At 41.4% G+C, this 18638-nt stretch overlaps 1 protein-coding gene across 2 annotated transcripts in view; it reads left to right on the top strand.

Moving 5' to 3' along the window:
• The window catches only part of CACNA2D1 (calcium voltage-gated channel auxiliary subunit alpha2delta 1), a 488318-nt gene that overhangs the window by 404499 nt on the left and 65181 nt on the right, over positions 1 to 18638 (top strand). For both annotated transcript variants that reach the window (XM_063134222.1, XM_063134221.1), the window contains exons 13-18: positions 5110 to 5188; positions 6807 to 6856; positions 8408 to 8497; positions 13036 to 13104; positions 14873 to 14947; positions 15677 to 15751. In XM_063134222.1, coding sequence (XP_062990292.1) covers positions 5110 to 5188; positions 6807 to 6856; positions 8408 to 8497; positions 13036 to 13104; positions 14873 to 14947; positions 15677 to 15751 — 438 coding nt within the window. The remainder of the gene's footprint in view (positions 1 to 5109; positions 5189 to 6806; positions 6857 to 8407; positions 8498 to 13035; positions 13105 to 14872; positions 14948 to 15676; positions 15752 to 18638) is intronic.

Here is an 18638-nt window from a genome sequence, read left to right as displayed (position 1 = left end):
TGCCCTTGATGATTTGCCCTGGAGAGAGTTCACTCCCAGCTGGTGAAGAGCCAGTGATAGCTTTCTCCCCCACTGATACAGGCTGGGCTGTGTCTGGCGCCGACTCCTCTACATCACAGTCTGATTCTGATTGATCACTTGAAACACCTTCTTCCAAACTAGGGGGAGCAGGGCTAGACATGACACCTCCTGACTGTCGCATGGAGGAGCTTACGTGCATTCAGTCAAACAAATGCACGTTCCCCCTTCAGTCCTCTCGCTCAACCTTTGAAGGTGGAGCCACTGGCTACAGGGATGTTAGTATGAAGCCAGCACACCTGGTCCACTCCCCCCTCCAGGGTTGGCATCAAAGGTAGGCATGGTCCGACACCTGCCAAAGGCCCACACCCCAACGCGGGCCCACAGACAAGAACCCCCTTGAGTCACTGCTCCTCTTCATAATTGCAACCTGATTGTCTCACTCTGGTGGCAAGGAAGAACAGTAGTTGCTCACTGGCTCTCTGCCTGTTAAGCAAGCAAATAGGAGCAATGATGAAGAAAGGGATGAGGAGAAAAAGTCATGACTGACAGTAGTGGAGAGGAGGTAGACTCACCAAGGCCCTTTCTACACCTAAGGATTATCCCAGGCAAATGGAGGGGTCTTCCCTGCCTGCTCCCGGGATCCCCTGTGTGTCATTTGGATGCAAAGGGATGATCCCGGGACAATCCTTGGAAAAAAGGCAGGTGTAGAAATGGCCCAAGGCAGGGAGGCAATTAAAATGTCTTGCCCCCAAACCTAGAGCTGACACTACCCCCCCCCCACACACACTTTTAGAATGATAGAAGAATAACTTCTGAAAAGTGTTTTTGTGTGCACAGTTAACACTGCAGGCCTGTGCATGCCTGCTTAGAAGTAAGTTCTGTTGTTTTTAATGGGTCTGAGCTCAGCTAAGTATGCATAGAATTGCATCCTACTTGTATCTTGATGGGGAATCTCTGTGAACTGTCTTTTGTTGTCTACTACTCATTGAATGTTGACGTTGACATTGCATTAAATGTGAGAACTTTGTCTCAAAGTAAGATTTTGTGTCCAAACCCTCTGAATAAACCTAGTGTTTAGTTGAAATATTACTTGTATTTTAGGTGGTGATAAACCAGTTCCTACTCTAATCGTCTCCCAGCTCAATTTGGAATGGGCTTTTGTAAAACAATTTCTTTGAGAAATAGATAGAAGATAACCATGGGAGGGGGCATTGTGTGTTCTCTAATTTCGTACCTCATCCCCAATCAATAATTTTTGACTGCCAAACTGCATTTTGAGCAGTTTCTGGTAAGATGTTGTTCTTGTCAGCAAATGGATGCTTGCTCTTCTTTAGGTGCTAAATGCAGCTTTTCCCTTGTGTCTCTATGCTAAATATATACAGTGGAAAAGAGAGGTGCTGGTTCTATTAATGATGTGCCTGCCCTTCTGCATAGGATACTTCTAAGCTTCTAGAGTTCAGATTGCACCTGAAGCTGCACTTCACCTTAGCAGTTAAGGGTGTCATCCCATGCATGTTTATACACAAAAAGTCCTACAACTCCCAACACTGGGACTGCTGTCTAAACATGCATAGGATTGCACCTAAGATTTGTGGTTTTTTTTTTAAAAAATGAAAATTAAGAAGAAAGATCACTCAGCCACCTCATCTAATAGTGGGCCAAGCAAATGTGCTGCGGCTTTCATGCCACCCCCCTCCCCACTCGCAACGTTGCAGAAATTGTGCCCTTTCACCTCCCCGGGGAGACATTCAGTACAGCTTTCGATCAGTAAGCTAAAAAATAAATTTAAAGAAATGAGATAATAGCTTCCTAACTGGAGATGTCCTTCCTATGTCCCTTTCTCTACTGCTCAAGAAATTGAATTGATCTACAGCATTCCCAGAATGTTCCAGTTAATGGTTTTGCATCCAGCTCTATAAAATAGGATGTGACATGACAAACTGAAAATCACCTGAACATCCATTTAGTATGCAAAACGTTCACTAAAAGCTTAAATAGGACAATTTTTGTCTGAACATGAAGTACATTTCTATATAAAAAAAGGAGGAAAATGCAGTTTGTCATGAAATGCTTAAAGCCTGTGTTTTATGGCTTGGCACTGGCTTCAGTTATAATTAGTTTTTCCTCTGTGCTGGTTTAGCTGTATCAAGTGCCGACAGCGGGTGTCAATAGCAGGTAATTTGCTAATATGGATACAGCTCAGGAACAAATCCAGGATGTATGCACAAAGCAAGCATGTTTTCCTTAGATCCTTATGCATGCTTGCTAATCCCTTCTGGAAGACAGACTGTCAAATGTGAAATTTAGAACCAGAGGGCCGCTTGTGCAAATAAGGGGCATGTATGATCAGAGACCCACAAATTTGGGCTTTGCTTTCTAGCCATTGAGCATTCCCATCCCTTAAATCTTCTCCGTGACCCTGTTCAGATGACATGCTAACCCATAGTAGTTAAGCATTTTGATCTAAATATTATGGCTTACTGTGTCATGTAAACCATGACTTAGCATGTCGTGGGAACCATTCCTAACCATGGTGTCTACATAACCATGGTTTAAACTAGTGATGGGCCTAATCCTGCCCCCTATTTTTGGGAACTTTCTTCCTGCAAAAGAGGCATTGCTTTTTCTGCCTCTTTCACAGGGAGGGGGGAGATCTGGAGAATTTTCTCCTTGAGGAGAGGGCCAGGGTTTCAAGTGTAGGCTGGTTGCTGAGGGGGCTTCATCATCATCATCATCATCATCATCATCATTATTAGTTGTTGTTTTTAACAAAACACCCCTCCACTTAACTCAGCATTTGGAGGAGCCCAGCAATTCTAAATGAATGTTATTGGAGACCATGTGACCTTGCCCTCTTCAATAAGCACTCAGAAAGCACTCCTGGGCTCCTGCAAGTGCCGGGGGTGTTTTGAAAAAATAAAAAGAAAGAAAAAGGCTGCCTCAACAATTGCCTACATTTAAAAAGGTATGTAGAAACCCTGTCCCCCTCCTCAAGGAGAAAAATTCTCCGAAATTCTCACCTCTCCCAGCCTCTTTTGCTGGAATTTTTGTTCCCCCCCCCCCCATGAAATGCCGAAAATGGAATGGTCCCAGCACTGGTTTAAACATGCTCACGAATCATTTGCTGGCTAGTGGCCTAATCGTGGCTTAGCATATCTGAAAAGGCCCTATATGTCAGCAGACTGGGGTGAGAGAAAATCTCTCTCACTCTCTCTCAACATTTTTTCCTTTTAATGTGAATTTAACAGAACAAAACAGAAACAAATCATGAGAATAAAAATAGAAAAGGAACAAAAAATTACATGTGTAGAAATATTAAAATTTCATCATGTACATTCTTTTTTTTAAAAAAAGGGGGGGAGGTTATGCATAAGAAAAGCAGACCAAATATCCATGTATTTATCCATTCGTGAGTGGCACCTATATACTACCTGTTTAAATGTTGATAGTGTTGTTCGGTCATCAGTCCGTTGCTTTATGGGAAGTGAAAATCTATACTTCCAACATAGCAATATCAGTGTTTTGGCTGTCTCTCTTTTTGTTGGCTACACTAAACCTAGAAAGTGCATGAAAAATTTATGCTGCTTCTGCCTTTCTTCAAAGGAAAGGAAAGGAACCTCTCGTGCAAGCACTGAGTCATTACTGACTCTTGGAAGGACGCCAACTTTCGCTGACATTTTCTTGGTAGGCCTTATAGCGGGATGGTTTGCCGTTGCCTTCCCCGGCCATTATTACCTTTCCCCCAGCTAACTGGGTACTCATTTTACCGACCTCGGGAGGATGGAAGGCTGAGTCGACCCGAGCCGGCTGCCTGAAACCAGCTTCCGCTGGGATCGAACTCAAGCCGTAGGGAGAGTTTCAGCTGCAGAAATTGTTGCTTTACCACTCTGCGCCACACAAGGCTTCAAAGGCCCTTACATAAGACACAGATTCTTTCCCCCACATCTCTCCACATGTCAGTGGACTGGATATCCTTCCACTTCAGTTCTTTCCATGTATCTCGCACTGTTCCTGCCTTTAACAAAGCCAATACAAAGAGATACAGACCACCCCCTTCTACCATGTTCTCTGAACTCCATGAAGAACTCACACAAGGGATGGTCACTCACCAGAGGTAGTGTGGAACTATCATCATTGGTGACCTTTGTGGAGCAGTTATGTGTATGATGTATCAAGCTAAACTGATCCAGAAGTCTTTCCCACTCCTCCAAAATCACAGGGACTGAATATAGGCCTTATGCACAGAAAGTGTGTGTGTTTCTTCTTATGAAAAGCAGAAACTTTTATGATACATCACAAGCTCTTCCACTAGGTGGCAGGAATTCGATATGGAACAAAGTTATGTTCTCAGCAAATTGTCTTTCCATATGTCAAAGTTCAGTATTTTCTATTTACAATCAATATCCTTTCTTGTTAATAGTTATTAATAGGAGTGAAAGATGCAAACTTTTTTCCACATAGAAGAGTAAAGCCAATGTCATTTGAATGACTGCAACATTTTTTTTGAGTGACCGTGAATTAGTTTAATGATACAATTTTGGGTGTTTCTGTTCATTTACCAGTGTCATCAAGAAGAAGAAGAAAAACCTTGCATATGCTTTTCTTAAGGAATATTTAGGGCTGATTCATGCATGTACATAACTTGATAACACCCATAATGGGTGGCAAATGAATGTATGAATGGCACCGCTAAAAAAAATGTTGTGTTTGAGATAATGATAGGTGATTAGAAGGTCCTAATTATGGTGTTAGATCTTCAATAGCCCTAAAGACCTAAAACTCATCCACATTATTTAGATAGGAACACCACCATAGGAGTTTATGATCCGTTTGTTTCCTTAGGAAAGAATAGAAAAAATAAGCTCTATTAGTCACAATGCCCAATGATAAGAATTTGGAGACATTTTAAAATGCAAGTGGTATAATGTGAAGAAGGAAACATGATAATTCACTTGTAAGTGGCAGATTCAGTCATTTAATATTTACAATGTTACTTTTTAAAAAAAAAGAAAAAGAAAAAGAAATGTTTGACAAACATTTGACAAATTTATTCAACACTTTTAAATATATATATATATTTTCCCCTAGGTCCGCGTATTTACATTTTCTGTTGGTCAACATAATTATGATAAGGGACCCATACAATGGATGGCCTGTGAAAATAAAGGTAATTCTAAAGTTGCGTTTCTTTATCACAACATTACAGCTCAGTGCCACCTCTTTTACATGCCTGGAGAACTATGTTGGTATATATATATATATATGAACGTGGAAAATAATAAATAAATGTCTTCACCTTTTAGATGAGAACAGAACCAAATTTGGAGTGTTTTTTAAAATTATTTCTTTTTTTATTTGTTACATTACGTTAATATAAAACAACAGTGTGCCCATCACTGGGACCAACTACACCTTCATCTCTTTTCACAAAATTGTAATATTTCTTGTACAGGTGTACATCCTTTCCCTCTTAACAAAACAGATTTCAAAAACAGTTTCCATATAATCTCAATCTTCTACTTTAATATTACATGTTAATTTATCATTGATAGCTATATCCCATGCTTCTTTACACCATTCCTCAATCTGATATTCACTTTGTATCTTCCATTTCCTAGCTATTATTAATCTTGCTGCTGTTAATAAGTTCGTAATCAAATCCTTAATAGCTTGTATGCAGCTCACCCCATCATATATTGACAACAGTGGAGAAGTGTTATAACTGCATTAGTAATGAAAAGGTTTCCGTGGTTCTGTTTCCTTTATTGTCGCCCACTCCCCCATTCACTGTTCCCTGCATGCTGATTCTCAATTCTGGTGTCATTTGAGCCCCGTTCATGCATTACTTGCACGTCGGCCACTCATGTGGTGAAGCAAGGATGGGGTCTCACTGCTGCCTCTGCCCCTACCATTGCATCTCCACAATAGCTCCCCCCTCCATTCACTGGGTTGTGAAGGCTTCCTGATTGTGTGTGTGGGGAAAACCCCTATGTGTAAGCCGCTGCTCACGCATTGGAATTTCATTTCAAACATTCACACCAAATGTGAGATTGTCAAACGGTGGTGCTATCCTTGGTTTTTAATATTCGGAGCAGGGACAGCAGCAGGGCCCCATTCTCGATTCACTACACGAGTGGCTTACATGCGAGTCATTTCTAAGCTTGGTTCTGGAATTAGAGCATGAACAGTTTGCTGGAAGTTTCAGTTCTTTCTGTTCATTCACATATTTTCCTCCTCCGTAGCCACTGTACAGCCGTGTGCTGTAGGGTCACTAGGTTTCATGGCCTTGAGACTCAGGTTTGCAGGTCTGTTCTCAGGGCAGCAAGTTATATCTCAAGCATCAGCTAGTATGGCACACCTGCACTCTTGATGGCTTCTTCGAAGTGTGCGGATCTGCTGGAATAGCTGAGACATGCCTGCCAATGGTAACCATTGCATTGCACATGCAGCGTCAACAATTACCTAAATGAGCAATACACAGGAGTAGTGGTGGCCACACTGTTGCTAACTGTCTGGATAGAGAAGCATGTGGAACTGGGAGGAGGAGGAAGAGCAGGAGGAAGAGGAGAGGAAGAAGTGGGAGAAAAGCCTTTGTTTTCCTATTCCCCCTCCCCATTTCTCTGGGTCTTCTTGCCCACCCCATCTTTACTGCTGGGCCCAACCCACATATTGGATTGCTGTCTTTCAAGAAATAATAATAATAATAATAATAATAATAATAATAATAATAATAATAATATATTGCAATTAAAGCTCCACATTGTGTTTTATGTTTATTTTTTCAGGTTACTATTATGAAATTCCTTCCATTGGTGCCATTAGAATAAACACACAGGTATTATTATTATTTTGTTTATTATTTATAAACCAACATACATATGCATAAGTCAAATTCCTTGAATAAAAGGTAGTTATAGAATCTAGCTCACCGGGTTGGCTTTGGATAAGTTGCATGGATGACACCTTGCAACAAAGCATTTCCGCATGGGTTTATTGTGCAGAGTGAAATTTCCAAATAAATCTGTAGGAATATCCTTGCTGGAGCAGAAGCAGAACCCACTGAGGCCAGGGTTCTGTCTCCCAACAGTGGCCAGACAGATGCCTTGAGAAGATTGTAGGCAAACCATCTTCTGCTGTTTGCTCCCATATCCATTAATAGGTGTGTCTTCCATGCATTGTCTAACGCTTTTAAAAAGCCATCTGAACCAATGGCTCCATGGTAAAGATCCTACATGTCAAGTATGCATTGTGCCCTTTAAAGTAGCAGTATGGAAGCCTTACCTGGGGAACGCAAACACATTTTCAGGAGCCATGTGTTTAAGCTTTCCTTCAGGCAAGCCTGACACACTTTCCTTCCAGCAGTAGAAGTTTAGCACTGCCAGCCACCCAAACTGCTGTGCTCGTCATAGATGTTGCAGGGGCAGGGAACATATGGGAGTTTGTTGCCAAAGCAGCTTCTCTGCCTCCCACCTCCTTCCAGGATAGCTGGTTGGTTTTAGGAGGGAATCAGAGGTGGCCTACCCTAATCTAATCTCTTCGAATGCTTCTCTTCGAATTAGTGTCCCCATCTAGAGATCCTTATGCACACAAGCAAGTGGGCTTCATGTGTGCAAAGATTCTGTGCACCCGTTTGCAGAAAAATGGCGGCTGGTGGTTGAACGACATAAAGTTAAATAGTTCTTGTGCTGGACCAGGGGTTGGCAACTTGCCTAATTCCCCTGGCAGGCTACTGGATGGAGAGGAAGTTAAGGGTGGGGAGAAAGAAGAGAGTGGCTAAGACAGAGGGAGAGGGAGGGGAAGGAGAGAGGGGGAATTGGAGGGGGAAAAGAACAGGAGTGCATTCTATTTTTGTCTCTGTCCTGGGGCTCATCTACACCAGGCAGAATATTTCACTATGAAAGTGGTATGAAAGCGGTATATAAAAGGCAGGAGCCACACTACTGCTTTATAGAGGTACTGAAATGCACTGACAACTCTTGGGGGCCATGACACACCTACACCAAGCAGGATATAACACTATGAAAGCGGTATGTGGTATGTGTCAATGGGCCCCAACAGTTGACAGTGAACTTCAATACCGCTATAAAGTAGTAGTGTGGCTCCTGCCTTTTTTATACCACTGTCATACCATTTTCATAGTGGAATAGATGAGCCCCTGCTCCCCTCTAGAATATGGTGCCTGACTGATTATCACTGAGAAAAAGCAGAAAAAAGACTCCCCATCCCTGTCCTAGGCAAACAAAATTAATATTATTGGTTGTAAAACATCATAGCCCAATTGACTCTAGTTAGAAGGCTTTGCACCTGAGTGTTATTTTTGGACTTTAAAAGAAAAACCGCCCTTAATGACTGACGAACTGACTCAATGTTTGCTTTCTTTTGACAGGAATACTTGGATGTTTTGGGGAGACCAATGGTTCTGGCTGGAAAACAAGCCAAACAAGTCCAGTGGACCAATGTTTATCTGGATGCACTGGTATGATGTCCACTGACATTACATAGTTAAAGGAAGTATATTTTGAATATAGCATCATTAAAAAAAAATGAGATTATTAACTTCATGGAAATGTGGCAGTGGAAGCAATGGTGGCCCTATAAATGTGGCAGATGCAAAACAGAGAGGGACTGCAAACATTCTTGAGCATAGGCTAAAAATTCAGAAGGGTCTCATGGCGTGCAAGGCAGATAGCAACAGAATTCAGTTCACCAAGGGTAACTGTAAAGTGTTAGCGTCTGGAAAAAGAAGGAGTTAAACGCACTAGTATCAGAGAGGGGAAATGGCTGCATTGCCACTGTCCCAAGAAAGAAAGAGGTGTCATAAAGTGGCAGCAACTCCATGAACGATGAGGAATTGTGTATGTGATTATGTGGCACAACAGGCCATGGCTATTATCAACAAAAGCCTTGTTTTGAATTCTTGTGTCTCTATTAATTCTTGGTAAAAACAACAACAACCCAGTAATGTCTTCCAATGTTTTAATGGTGAATTAAGAAGTCCAGGGGCTCATCCTACCAGCCACCCCAGCCTCACCCAAAGAAGTGTTCAAAAATTTAGGCAGCTGTGTTGAGGCATAGGCAAATGTAAACGCACACACACATACACACACGGCTGGGAAAACCTTGGTTCACATCCCTGATCAGTCATTAAGTTCCCTGGGCATCCTTGGGCCAGTCACTATCAGAGCCTAGCCTACATAATGAAGGGATCATGTGTCAGCCCAGACCTAGGCAGGATCTACACTACTGCTTTATAAAAGTTTATAATGGTATTGACAACTTTTGGGGCCCAGGACACATTCCATATACTGTTTTCAAACTGCTTTCAAAGTGTTCTATCCAGCTTGTTGTACGTAGATCTGGCCCTATTCTCCAGACCCCCAGCTAATAATACTTGCAAATACCACTCTGGGATAACATCATCATTCTTGCTATGGAAAATGTACTGTTGTCCTTCCCTCTCTTGTACTGTTCAGATTCAGGACAATTTGAAGGAATTGGGCAGTTTAGCTTATAGAAAATAAGAATCTGTGGGGATTTGTCCTGGACTATTTTCGAATACAAAAAAGAATGTCAGAAAGAAAAGGGGCAACAGTTCCTCTGAGAAATGCAATATTTGTGCTGAAACACAATTTGGGGAGGTAGATTTAATTTTAGGAAGAACCCGTCTGTAAGGCATCCCAGCTGTGGGACTCATTCCTGGACAGATACACATCAGAGGTGCTTTAATTATGAGATATCTGTCTTGGACCTGGGTGATATAATAGTAGATAATCCCTCCCTTCCTTCCAACTCAGATTCCATGACAGCAACTCATTTTGTACATAGAAGTAAGTGTATGTGTGTGTGTGTGTGTGTATTTCTTTGTTGCTTTTAAAACACACACACACACACAGATACAGAGAGGGGGGGGGCTTCGTTTGTATCAGGGTCCAGCTCTGCTTCTGTTTTTAGTGTCAGTTTTTAAGTTTAGATCTCACAAAGTTAGAAGAGAATGAAGTGCTCCTGAACATCTACAGTTGCCCTTCACCATTTAGCTCCTATGGAATATTCTACAGCTATGGGAGTTGACAGGGGGCTTCTGATTCTGAAGGTGATGTTTCAAGGCATTCCTGAACCACCACCCTCTTTTTCTAGAAATTAAGCACTGCTTTGATTTTGAGAAGTATTCTAAGCAAGGCCTGTCATTTTCCTCTGCTTTGACCTGACATGAAGAACTCTTTTCTGTTTGAATGGCTCTGCTAAGCAGTTTGGCTGAACTGCGTGGAAATCGTGGTTCGACACATGAACACAGCAATCCTATTTTCATCTGGATTAGGGCCAAGAACTTTTTGATTTGGCACAACCTGACATCTTCCCGGCTACTTCATTTATCACTGGGAACATGTAAAATGTAGGTCTGTGTGGGAAACTACCAAAGCCCAACTATTGCTATCGAAAGCTTTGCCACTTGAACAAGATAACATTGACATAGGCATTTGAAATAATCCACTAGTGACGATAATATACTAATTTGCAGGCCATATGCTCATGCCTATATGACCAGTTGACGTTTCACCTTTTCCTGTTAGGTCTACAATGTAATATCTTCCTTTAAAAAAAAATGTAATCAGTCTATTATGAGTTGTCCGTGTCAAAGTGGGTCAGTCTTTTGTATCGTTATAGTTCCGATGCTCAGAAGTTCATTGACCACTCTTCCTTGGTTGCTGATGAGGTACTTACTGGAAATGTCACAGAGAAAGTTCATATCTTCCTACACATCCTGTTCTTAAATGTCAGCACAAAAGCAAGAATATGCAAGAAGAACAGGAAAAGTTGTGGATTAGGCAGTCCAATCGAAAGAAAACAAACCATTGCACAACTTCATCTTCCAATGAATTCCACACAGAATTTGTATTTCTTATGCCCTCTGCAATAAATACCAAAGAAATTATATAAATATATGAAGGCATAGAACAAATATCGAGAAACAATATTCCACTTCCTATGGCCCAATCCAAACTGTCTACTTCAGCTGCAGTGATGCAGATAAAGATTTGTGTTGCTACAGATATAATGACACACCATTGAAATATCGAAGTTTCCTTCTGTTTGCATTGCACAGTTGCAGGGGCTTCTGGGCTTCTGTGTAAGATTCACACTCAGGGCATGTCTACACCAGCCCTATATCCTGGGGTAGTCCCTGGATCATCCCTGTGCATCCAAATGATGCACAGGGGATCCTGGGGGTAGCCCGGGACGACCAGGGACTTTCCCTGGGATATCTCGGACTTTCCGTGGTCCCAGGACCATCCTGAAGAGTGTGAGTCATGTTGCCACTCTTAAAATGGGCACAGAGCTGTGCAGGGGCAGTCCATTCCCATTGGGGGTGTTGGGAGCAGGGTTTTTTTAAACTCACTTTTTCGGTGGAGCACAATTGCGCTCTTCTCCCCTGTTGTTGTTGTTTTAAAATGGTGGCCACGACGTCCCTCCTTACTTCCGGGATGTTGCGCAGCTATCAAGATGCTGGGGGAGGATCGTGGAAGCAGGTAAGTCTGTGATCCTCTCCCCTCCCTCATTCTACACCCTTAAAGTGTAGACATGCCCTCAGTATGCTCCCATTAATCCTATTCCCATCCTACATCTCATCTTCAACTCTGTCCAAAAGCACAGTATAGCTAAAACTACATATTACGTTAATTGCATAACAAGTAGCTAAGGCTTATCATTATTATTATTTTTACTTTAAAGTAAGTGCACATAGCCCTGATGTGATCTGGACCATCACACAAGACTTAAGCCTTCTCCCCCACTGCTTGCTTCATGAAATCCCCCTCCTCCCATACAGGGGTTAAACTTTTTTTTTTTAGGAAGTCTCCATTGTCTCCCTAACTCTCCAAAAACAAAAGCCAAGAAAACACCAAATGTGGGTGGTTAGGGGAAAAGAGAATGAGGTGAGGTGAAGAGAGTGTGGCCCCCTGGGAAACCCCAGAGGGATGGATTGGAAACTTGGGCTTGATGTTCTGGAGCCCTGCCAGATACACTGCGTTGGTCAAGAGTGCTGGTGTGAAGTCCTCTTTTATTAGGAAAATAGGTTTGCTTTCTGGTGTGTGTTTTTATATATTTGCTAACATTGGATAGAGTCAAAGATCCATGTTGCAATTGCTCCCATTCTTTGCTATGAAAATACATGTAAGGGTTTCCCAGGGCTCATCTACACCAAGCAGGATATTCCACTATGAAAGCGGTATGTAAAAGGCAGGAGCCACACTACTGCTTTATAGTGGTATTGAAGTGTGCTGCAGGATCTACACTACTGCTTCATAGTGGTACTGAAGGGTACTGACAACTGTTGGGGCCCATGACACCTCTACACCACGCAGGATGTAACACTATGAAAGTGGTTTGAAAGCATTATACGGTATGTGTCATGGGCCCCAACAGTTGTCAGTGCACTTCAGTACCACTATAAAAGCAGTAGTGTAGATCCTGCAGCGCACTTCAATACCGCTATAAAGCAATCGTGTGGCTCCTGCCTTTTATATAACGCTTTCATACCACTTTCGTAGTGGGATATCCTGTTTGGTGTAGATGAGCCCCCAGTATATGAACCAGCTCTTCCCAGATAATAGTAGAAAATAAGAAAGCCTCACTACATGCAAAGGTCTATGCATGATTTGAAACCACTGGATCATAGCTATTGTTTTTGTAGCCGTTCATATTAAAGGCTTCCAAATCAAATCCATTTTAATGAATGAGTGTGTGTGTTGCAGAGAGGGTTTAGAACTCAAAAATAAAGGAATGAGGTGTTGTTGTTTTTTAAAGAGCTTCAGCAAATGATCTTTTTGTTTTTCTTTGCATCTTTTATCAGAAACTCCTCTTTAGGAAATGTGTTTTGACTTTAAATTATATTTCAATTAATGATTGATGTTTGATTGTTCCTTTCTCTCTCTCTCTCTCTCTCTCTCCGCCCCCCCCCCCCCCCGGCATCATTCTGACAAAATGTATGGACATTTCTCCTTTATTATCATTTTCCAGGAACTTGGCTTGGTCATTTCGGGAACCCTGCCTGTCTTCAACTTGACAAAAGACCAATACGGTAAACAGGTAAGCCATCACTTAATACTGGAATGCGACAAAGTTGCCATATTGTATCTAAACCAGCTTGGTCACATTGACTTCAATGGAATGAACATTTCTTAAACCCAAACACTTTGATGGAACTGGAAACGCTTGCAAGTTATGTAACCCAAATTGGACTTAGAGATCACCCGTGCAAATTCATACTTGCGGGTTTTTTGTTGTGTCCAGCTAGAAAATAACACATTTCACTACTTACAGGGAACAAGGAAATGCAGGTCAAGCTTCTTCTTATTCTTGGGTGGCATTAGCCATTATCTGTCTGATTGTGTCAAACAGAAAACATAATTGGGGATGAAAAATTACACAGGAAATAATGCTAATTGTACATAGAACTTTCCAAAAGTAAGATCAGACACATTTACGAAACCCCTGGAACTCTGAAATTCTGTCATAATGTATAAAGCCCTATTCAGGCATTTTGTACATGAATAGAGTAAATGTATGAGGAGAAGGAGCGCTCTATCCCCTCCTGCTCCATCATCACATTTGTCACCCTGTGCTCATAGATGGTGACTGTGTGAAGAGAGGGGCCTCCTCTATCCACGAACGTTCTGCACATCAGCCTGAAGGCTGGATTATCAGTAGTCTGGTTCATTTGGACACCCTCCATGGATACAGGAGGCTCTCTTCCTCAGACCATTGCCTTCCATGAGTACAAGGTGATAAAAATGCATGAGGAGGGGGTGGGGCTAGAGCACTACTTTTCCTCACATGTTTATTTTGCGTGGATAAAGAATGCCTGAACAGGGCTTATATTTATAGCAGATTTCTGTTCCCTGGGAGAAATTCTGCCCAACCCCCATTTTTAACAAGGAAGAGTCATCTCTCTTTCAGACTATTCTAGTCATTCGAACGTCTTGGAGTATATCCCAAATTGTATCCCTGTTGCTTGTATGAAACCTTGGGGAAAGCACACGGCTTACATACGAAATGTCTCAGAAACAATCCATGACATGTCCAGGGAGGATTGGAAAAGACAGCTGTCTGAAGCCTGGAGAACCTCTGCCAGTCAATACTGAGCTAGAAGAACTTATGGTCTAATTTGCTATAATGCAGCTTCCAATGTTATACCTTTGTATCTTAACTATTTGGAGTACATTTGGGTCCCCTATTTTGAGGGAGAGGTGCACAGGTGTCCAATTTTCACATTTTTCTGGCAGTTAGGATTTATTTAATAGCATCTGTAATAAATGTCAGCTAAGGTCCTAAAGGTTCACATGTACCTGAGTGTATATGTTTAAAAGAGTTTATATAATATGGCTGCTACATCGTTGTTAAATACATTGTTAACAAAGGATATGAGAGTTTCACATCAAGAACAAAACAAAGAAGAAAAAATGTACGAAAAATGTAGGAAGAAATAGTAAGCATATACATAGAGGGTAACTCTCATTTCCTTACTAATCTTTCACATAACTTTCTTATGTTAATATATGGGCACATACATTGCTTAGCCACATAATATTTAGATAAACAGGTGGTAAGTATGTGTCCCAGGCTTCAACACTGCAAAATTTTAATAAACATTGTCTGTATAAAAAGCGATGTACATTGACCTCTATAGTATCACTCTTGTTTGTATGGAACCTTGGAGAAGGTATATGTATATATGTATAATTCTTCCTAAATGTTTATTTTCATTCATAATAGGGAAGTTAAAGTTCACCCATTGTTACAATTGATATGGCTCTCCAACCACCTGAAAACTAACTTTAAAACAATCTTTTGTCAGAACCAGTTGATACTCGGAGTAATGGGTGTTGATGTTTCGTTAGAAGAAATCAAAAAACTGACCCCACGGTTTACAGTAAGTCTCTTTTCCTGTGTACTTTTGCAATATTGCCTATTTTTAACTTTTGCTAAAAGTTGAATTCTGTAGAAGCCTCTCTTCCAGTCTATCTAGTATTCCTTTGGCTAGAAGTCAAAAGATTGTCCGCCCTTGGTTCAGCCTATCATTTCCCCTATTTTCCCCGCACACCAGCGGTGCTTTGGGGAGATGGCTGCTTTCTCACAAAGCTAACATCTAGGATTTCCCATGAATTGTCTAGTCTGCTGTAGCTGACTTGTAGATTACGGCTGTGTGCCCACAGTTTTGAAAACAGAAGACCTAAGATGTTAAATTATCTCCCCCCCGCCCCCCCAACACACTGTACTGTGAGCGTTATTTCACTGTGCATTAGATATATAAACAGCTTTTTATTATGACTTAAGTGAACTTATACTCAACTTTCACATGACTTTATGTTTACATGATGTATGTTGGGTCAAAATGTAATTGCTTAATATCCTGGATTACTTTAACTATATTTCCTATATTGAAATCCATGGTGGGGGAAAAACACCAAGATTTTAAAACATTTCCCCTCTTTACATTAGGTCAATGTAGGCATTGTTCTTTAACAGGTACTTCAGTTTGTGATTGGGTTAGTGTATTTTCCGTATAGTATTACCAGAGAAAGGCTATTCATTCTTTTTTTTTTTTAATGGCACTTCAGTGGGCAGCATAATACAGTTACATTTCTTCTCTCATCCACAGCTATGTCCAAATGGCTATTATTTTGCAATTGACCCCAACGGTTATGTGTTACTTCACCCAAATCTTCAACCAAAGGTATGTAATATCTTCTGGTTTGTAAATTATTTCAGATTCAGTTTGTCAAAATAAAAAAGGGAACTAGACTAGGTGTGTCTTTTGTGTACAAAGAATACAGCAACAGTGTTCAGACTGGGTTCATAGTAACCTTGGTTGTGAATCATTCCAAGAGCATGAAATGTAACAATACAGTAACATGGCAAACATGTTTTGGGAAAGACCTACTTCAGGGGCACATGAATACAGTTTTCCTAATAAGTCAACTTCTTTCTACTTGTGCCCATTGGGGTAGCCATCTTTTTTCTGTACAATACTGCTCATCACGTGCCATCTCTCCCAGGGACATAAGCGACTGAGCCTCCAGTGAAGGTGGCAGGAGGACATTAGACTCAACACTAGTCATGGTGGAAATAAAGTGATGACAAGTCAACCCACGGCTTCAGGCAGCCAATCACAGAATAGTTGGGAGTTGCCTCCTTTAATAAGAACTGCTATGCTTTACTCCATTTCCATTTTCTCCTCCCAAACTCCAGCAGCTGAAGAGTAAGGATTTATTCTGAGTACTGGGTTTAGGATAAAGATTGAGATAGTTTAAGAAAACTGGCATCATCAGATCAGGACTACCTATGCCTTTGGAGACGAATGCCATAATGTCACTTTACATGTCGTTTTAGTAATGTAGCATGAAGCTGATCCCTCTCTTTGCTTTTACTATAGAATATGTGTGTGGATGTCCAATCCACATTGGGAACACGACATGCTGGGAAGAGAGGTTTAAACCTTGGTTCCCAAAATTCTATCCCAACCCCATGTGGTTTTCGTTTTTTAAATATATATATATATATATATATATATATATATATATATATATAGCCTCCATTGATTCCAATGGAAGCTTCCCCGCTGTAACTCCTGCGTGCCCAGGGGTAGTGGAAGAATTTCAGGAACCAAAGTTTGGATGCTCTTCTAAAGGGGCAGTGACTATTCTATAATGACTGCGTGTTTTGTAATGAGTGCCACTTTTCTCATTCCTGGAATGTTTTGCTGAACGATATTGACATATGTGTGCCAAATTGATGGCATCGAAGGTGACTGGGTGTTCAGGGCTCTGCATCAGAACTCTGCATTTTCTAAAATATGTAAAAGTATATTGTGCATTCCATTTACATCTCAGCAAACACTTATTACACTGTTGCTTTTCCATATTTCTATCCAGATCTGTACAGCTCATTTTTGTTTGTTATTTTCTTTTGCATATAGATAGATATGATTTCTTTTTCTACTGTTCTGCTCTGTTTTTCTAAAGTCTGAAGCTATACACACTTCGGATGTCTTCTCTTCTTTATTTCTTGGCATTTCCCACCCATTTTATACTTCTGCTTCCCAGATAAAAACAACCTTAATTTCCTCAATTTCCCTCAGTTTATTGTTCAAAGTGCTATCTGTCTTTACTGTCTGCATGATGACACAACTCCATTTTTTCCCATTCGGTATCTATTAGAAATGTTCCCTTTTCCTCTTCCAATTTATTCCCCCTCCCATCTTTATTTCACAATGCTGTGAACTAGTATTAATGTCTGATGTCTTAACTTGAAGTGAATGTAAAGGGTTCTCCCCACACCCTCTCCCCCCCCCCCGGCCCCCTTTTCTACTGCCTAATTTTAGTTATGAAAACATTTTTTATGCTTTGTTTGACCACTTAAAATATTTCACCCACTTTATTAATGGCATCTTTTAGAGCCGAGATGAAATTTCTGCTGCCGATTTTTCCACTCCATTTGGTGGCAGGGAATTCGTTAAGTCATTTGGGAAGTGAAGTAGAAGAAAATCTAGTAATTTTCTGAACCAGGGAGGCTTGCTGGGAAAGGGGGCAGTGGCTTTCTCTCTCTTTCTTTCTGTCTCTCTCTCTGGCTGTGTTCGGACAACACAATAGTCCATGGTGAGTTTGAATGATCTTGGAGGGAAAGTAAGCTACGATGGCTTGTTTATTCCTCCCTGCTCATGCCAGTTGTGAGCCATCTAATTAGCATAATTACCCTCAGTGGGGATCATTGTTGTGATGTCCAAACCCAGTGAGGGTGGGTAACTGGAGTGGTTTACAAACCACCCTGAAATCCATGGCTTGTTCTAGGATTCACCATGGCCCTTTCCACACCTACGGGTGTAGAGGGAGGGAGAGGGGGCGATCCTGGACTTACCTGCTTCTGGGATCATCGCCCTCACTCTAAATGGGCTGTGCGATGTCCCGGCTCCTTCCCTCTGAAGACCCCCACTACTTGCGGGGAAGAGGGAAGAAGCTGGGATGGGCACCCACACTGCCCACGGTTCTCACGATCATCCTGGGACCACATTTAAGACTGGAATAACTGAGATCTCAGTTATCCCGGGGAAATGGAGGGATCATTTGGACACACAGGGATGATCCTGGGATGACCCCTCCAAAAATGATGGTGTAGAAAAGTCCCACGTCTTATTTTCCCTCCATGGTTGTGTGACCCTGCCCTCTATTTCTTTCTTTCCAAATATCGTTTGTTGTCACTGCAAGCAGCACCAGAATTTCATGAGCAGTCTGCTGGCTGCCATTTCTTGCTCAATGTGATCTTTGGAACAATGCTATGTCAGTTGCCCAAAATAATGCCCCTGTAATGATGGTTTTTCCTGACTATATCATTCCAAGATCTTTAAAAGTGCTAGATTTTCTCTTCTCTCTACCCCATGAAATGTGCAAGTGGGTTGTCCTCACACTACATTTACTCATCCTGAAATGCCTATTTTTGCTGGAAATGTTTTCACAACTTTTGGCTCAATTCTTGCATATTTATCCTTGCACTTGCTTCTTTTCAATATAATGTATGAAACTTCTGTGTTGATAGTTTTTATCTTGGTTTGTCAGTCACCCAATTTG

The sequence above is a fragment of the Elgaria multicarinata genome, chromosome 9 (genome assembly GCF_023053635.1).
Source record: "Elgaria multicarinata webbii isolate HBS135686 ecotype San Diego chromosome 9, rElgMul1.1.pri, whole genome shotgun sequence".
NCBI lineage: Eukaryota > Metazoa > Chordata > Lepidosauria > Squamata > Anguidae > Elgaria > Elgaria multicarinata.
This window is presented reverse-complemented; position numbering and strand designations above follow the sequence as displayed.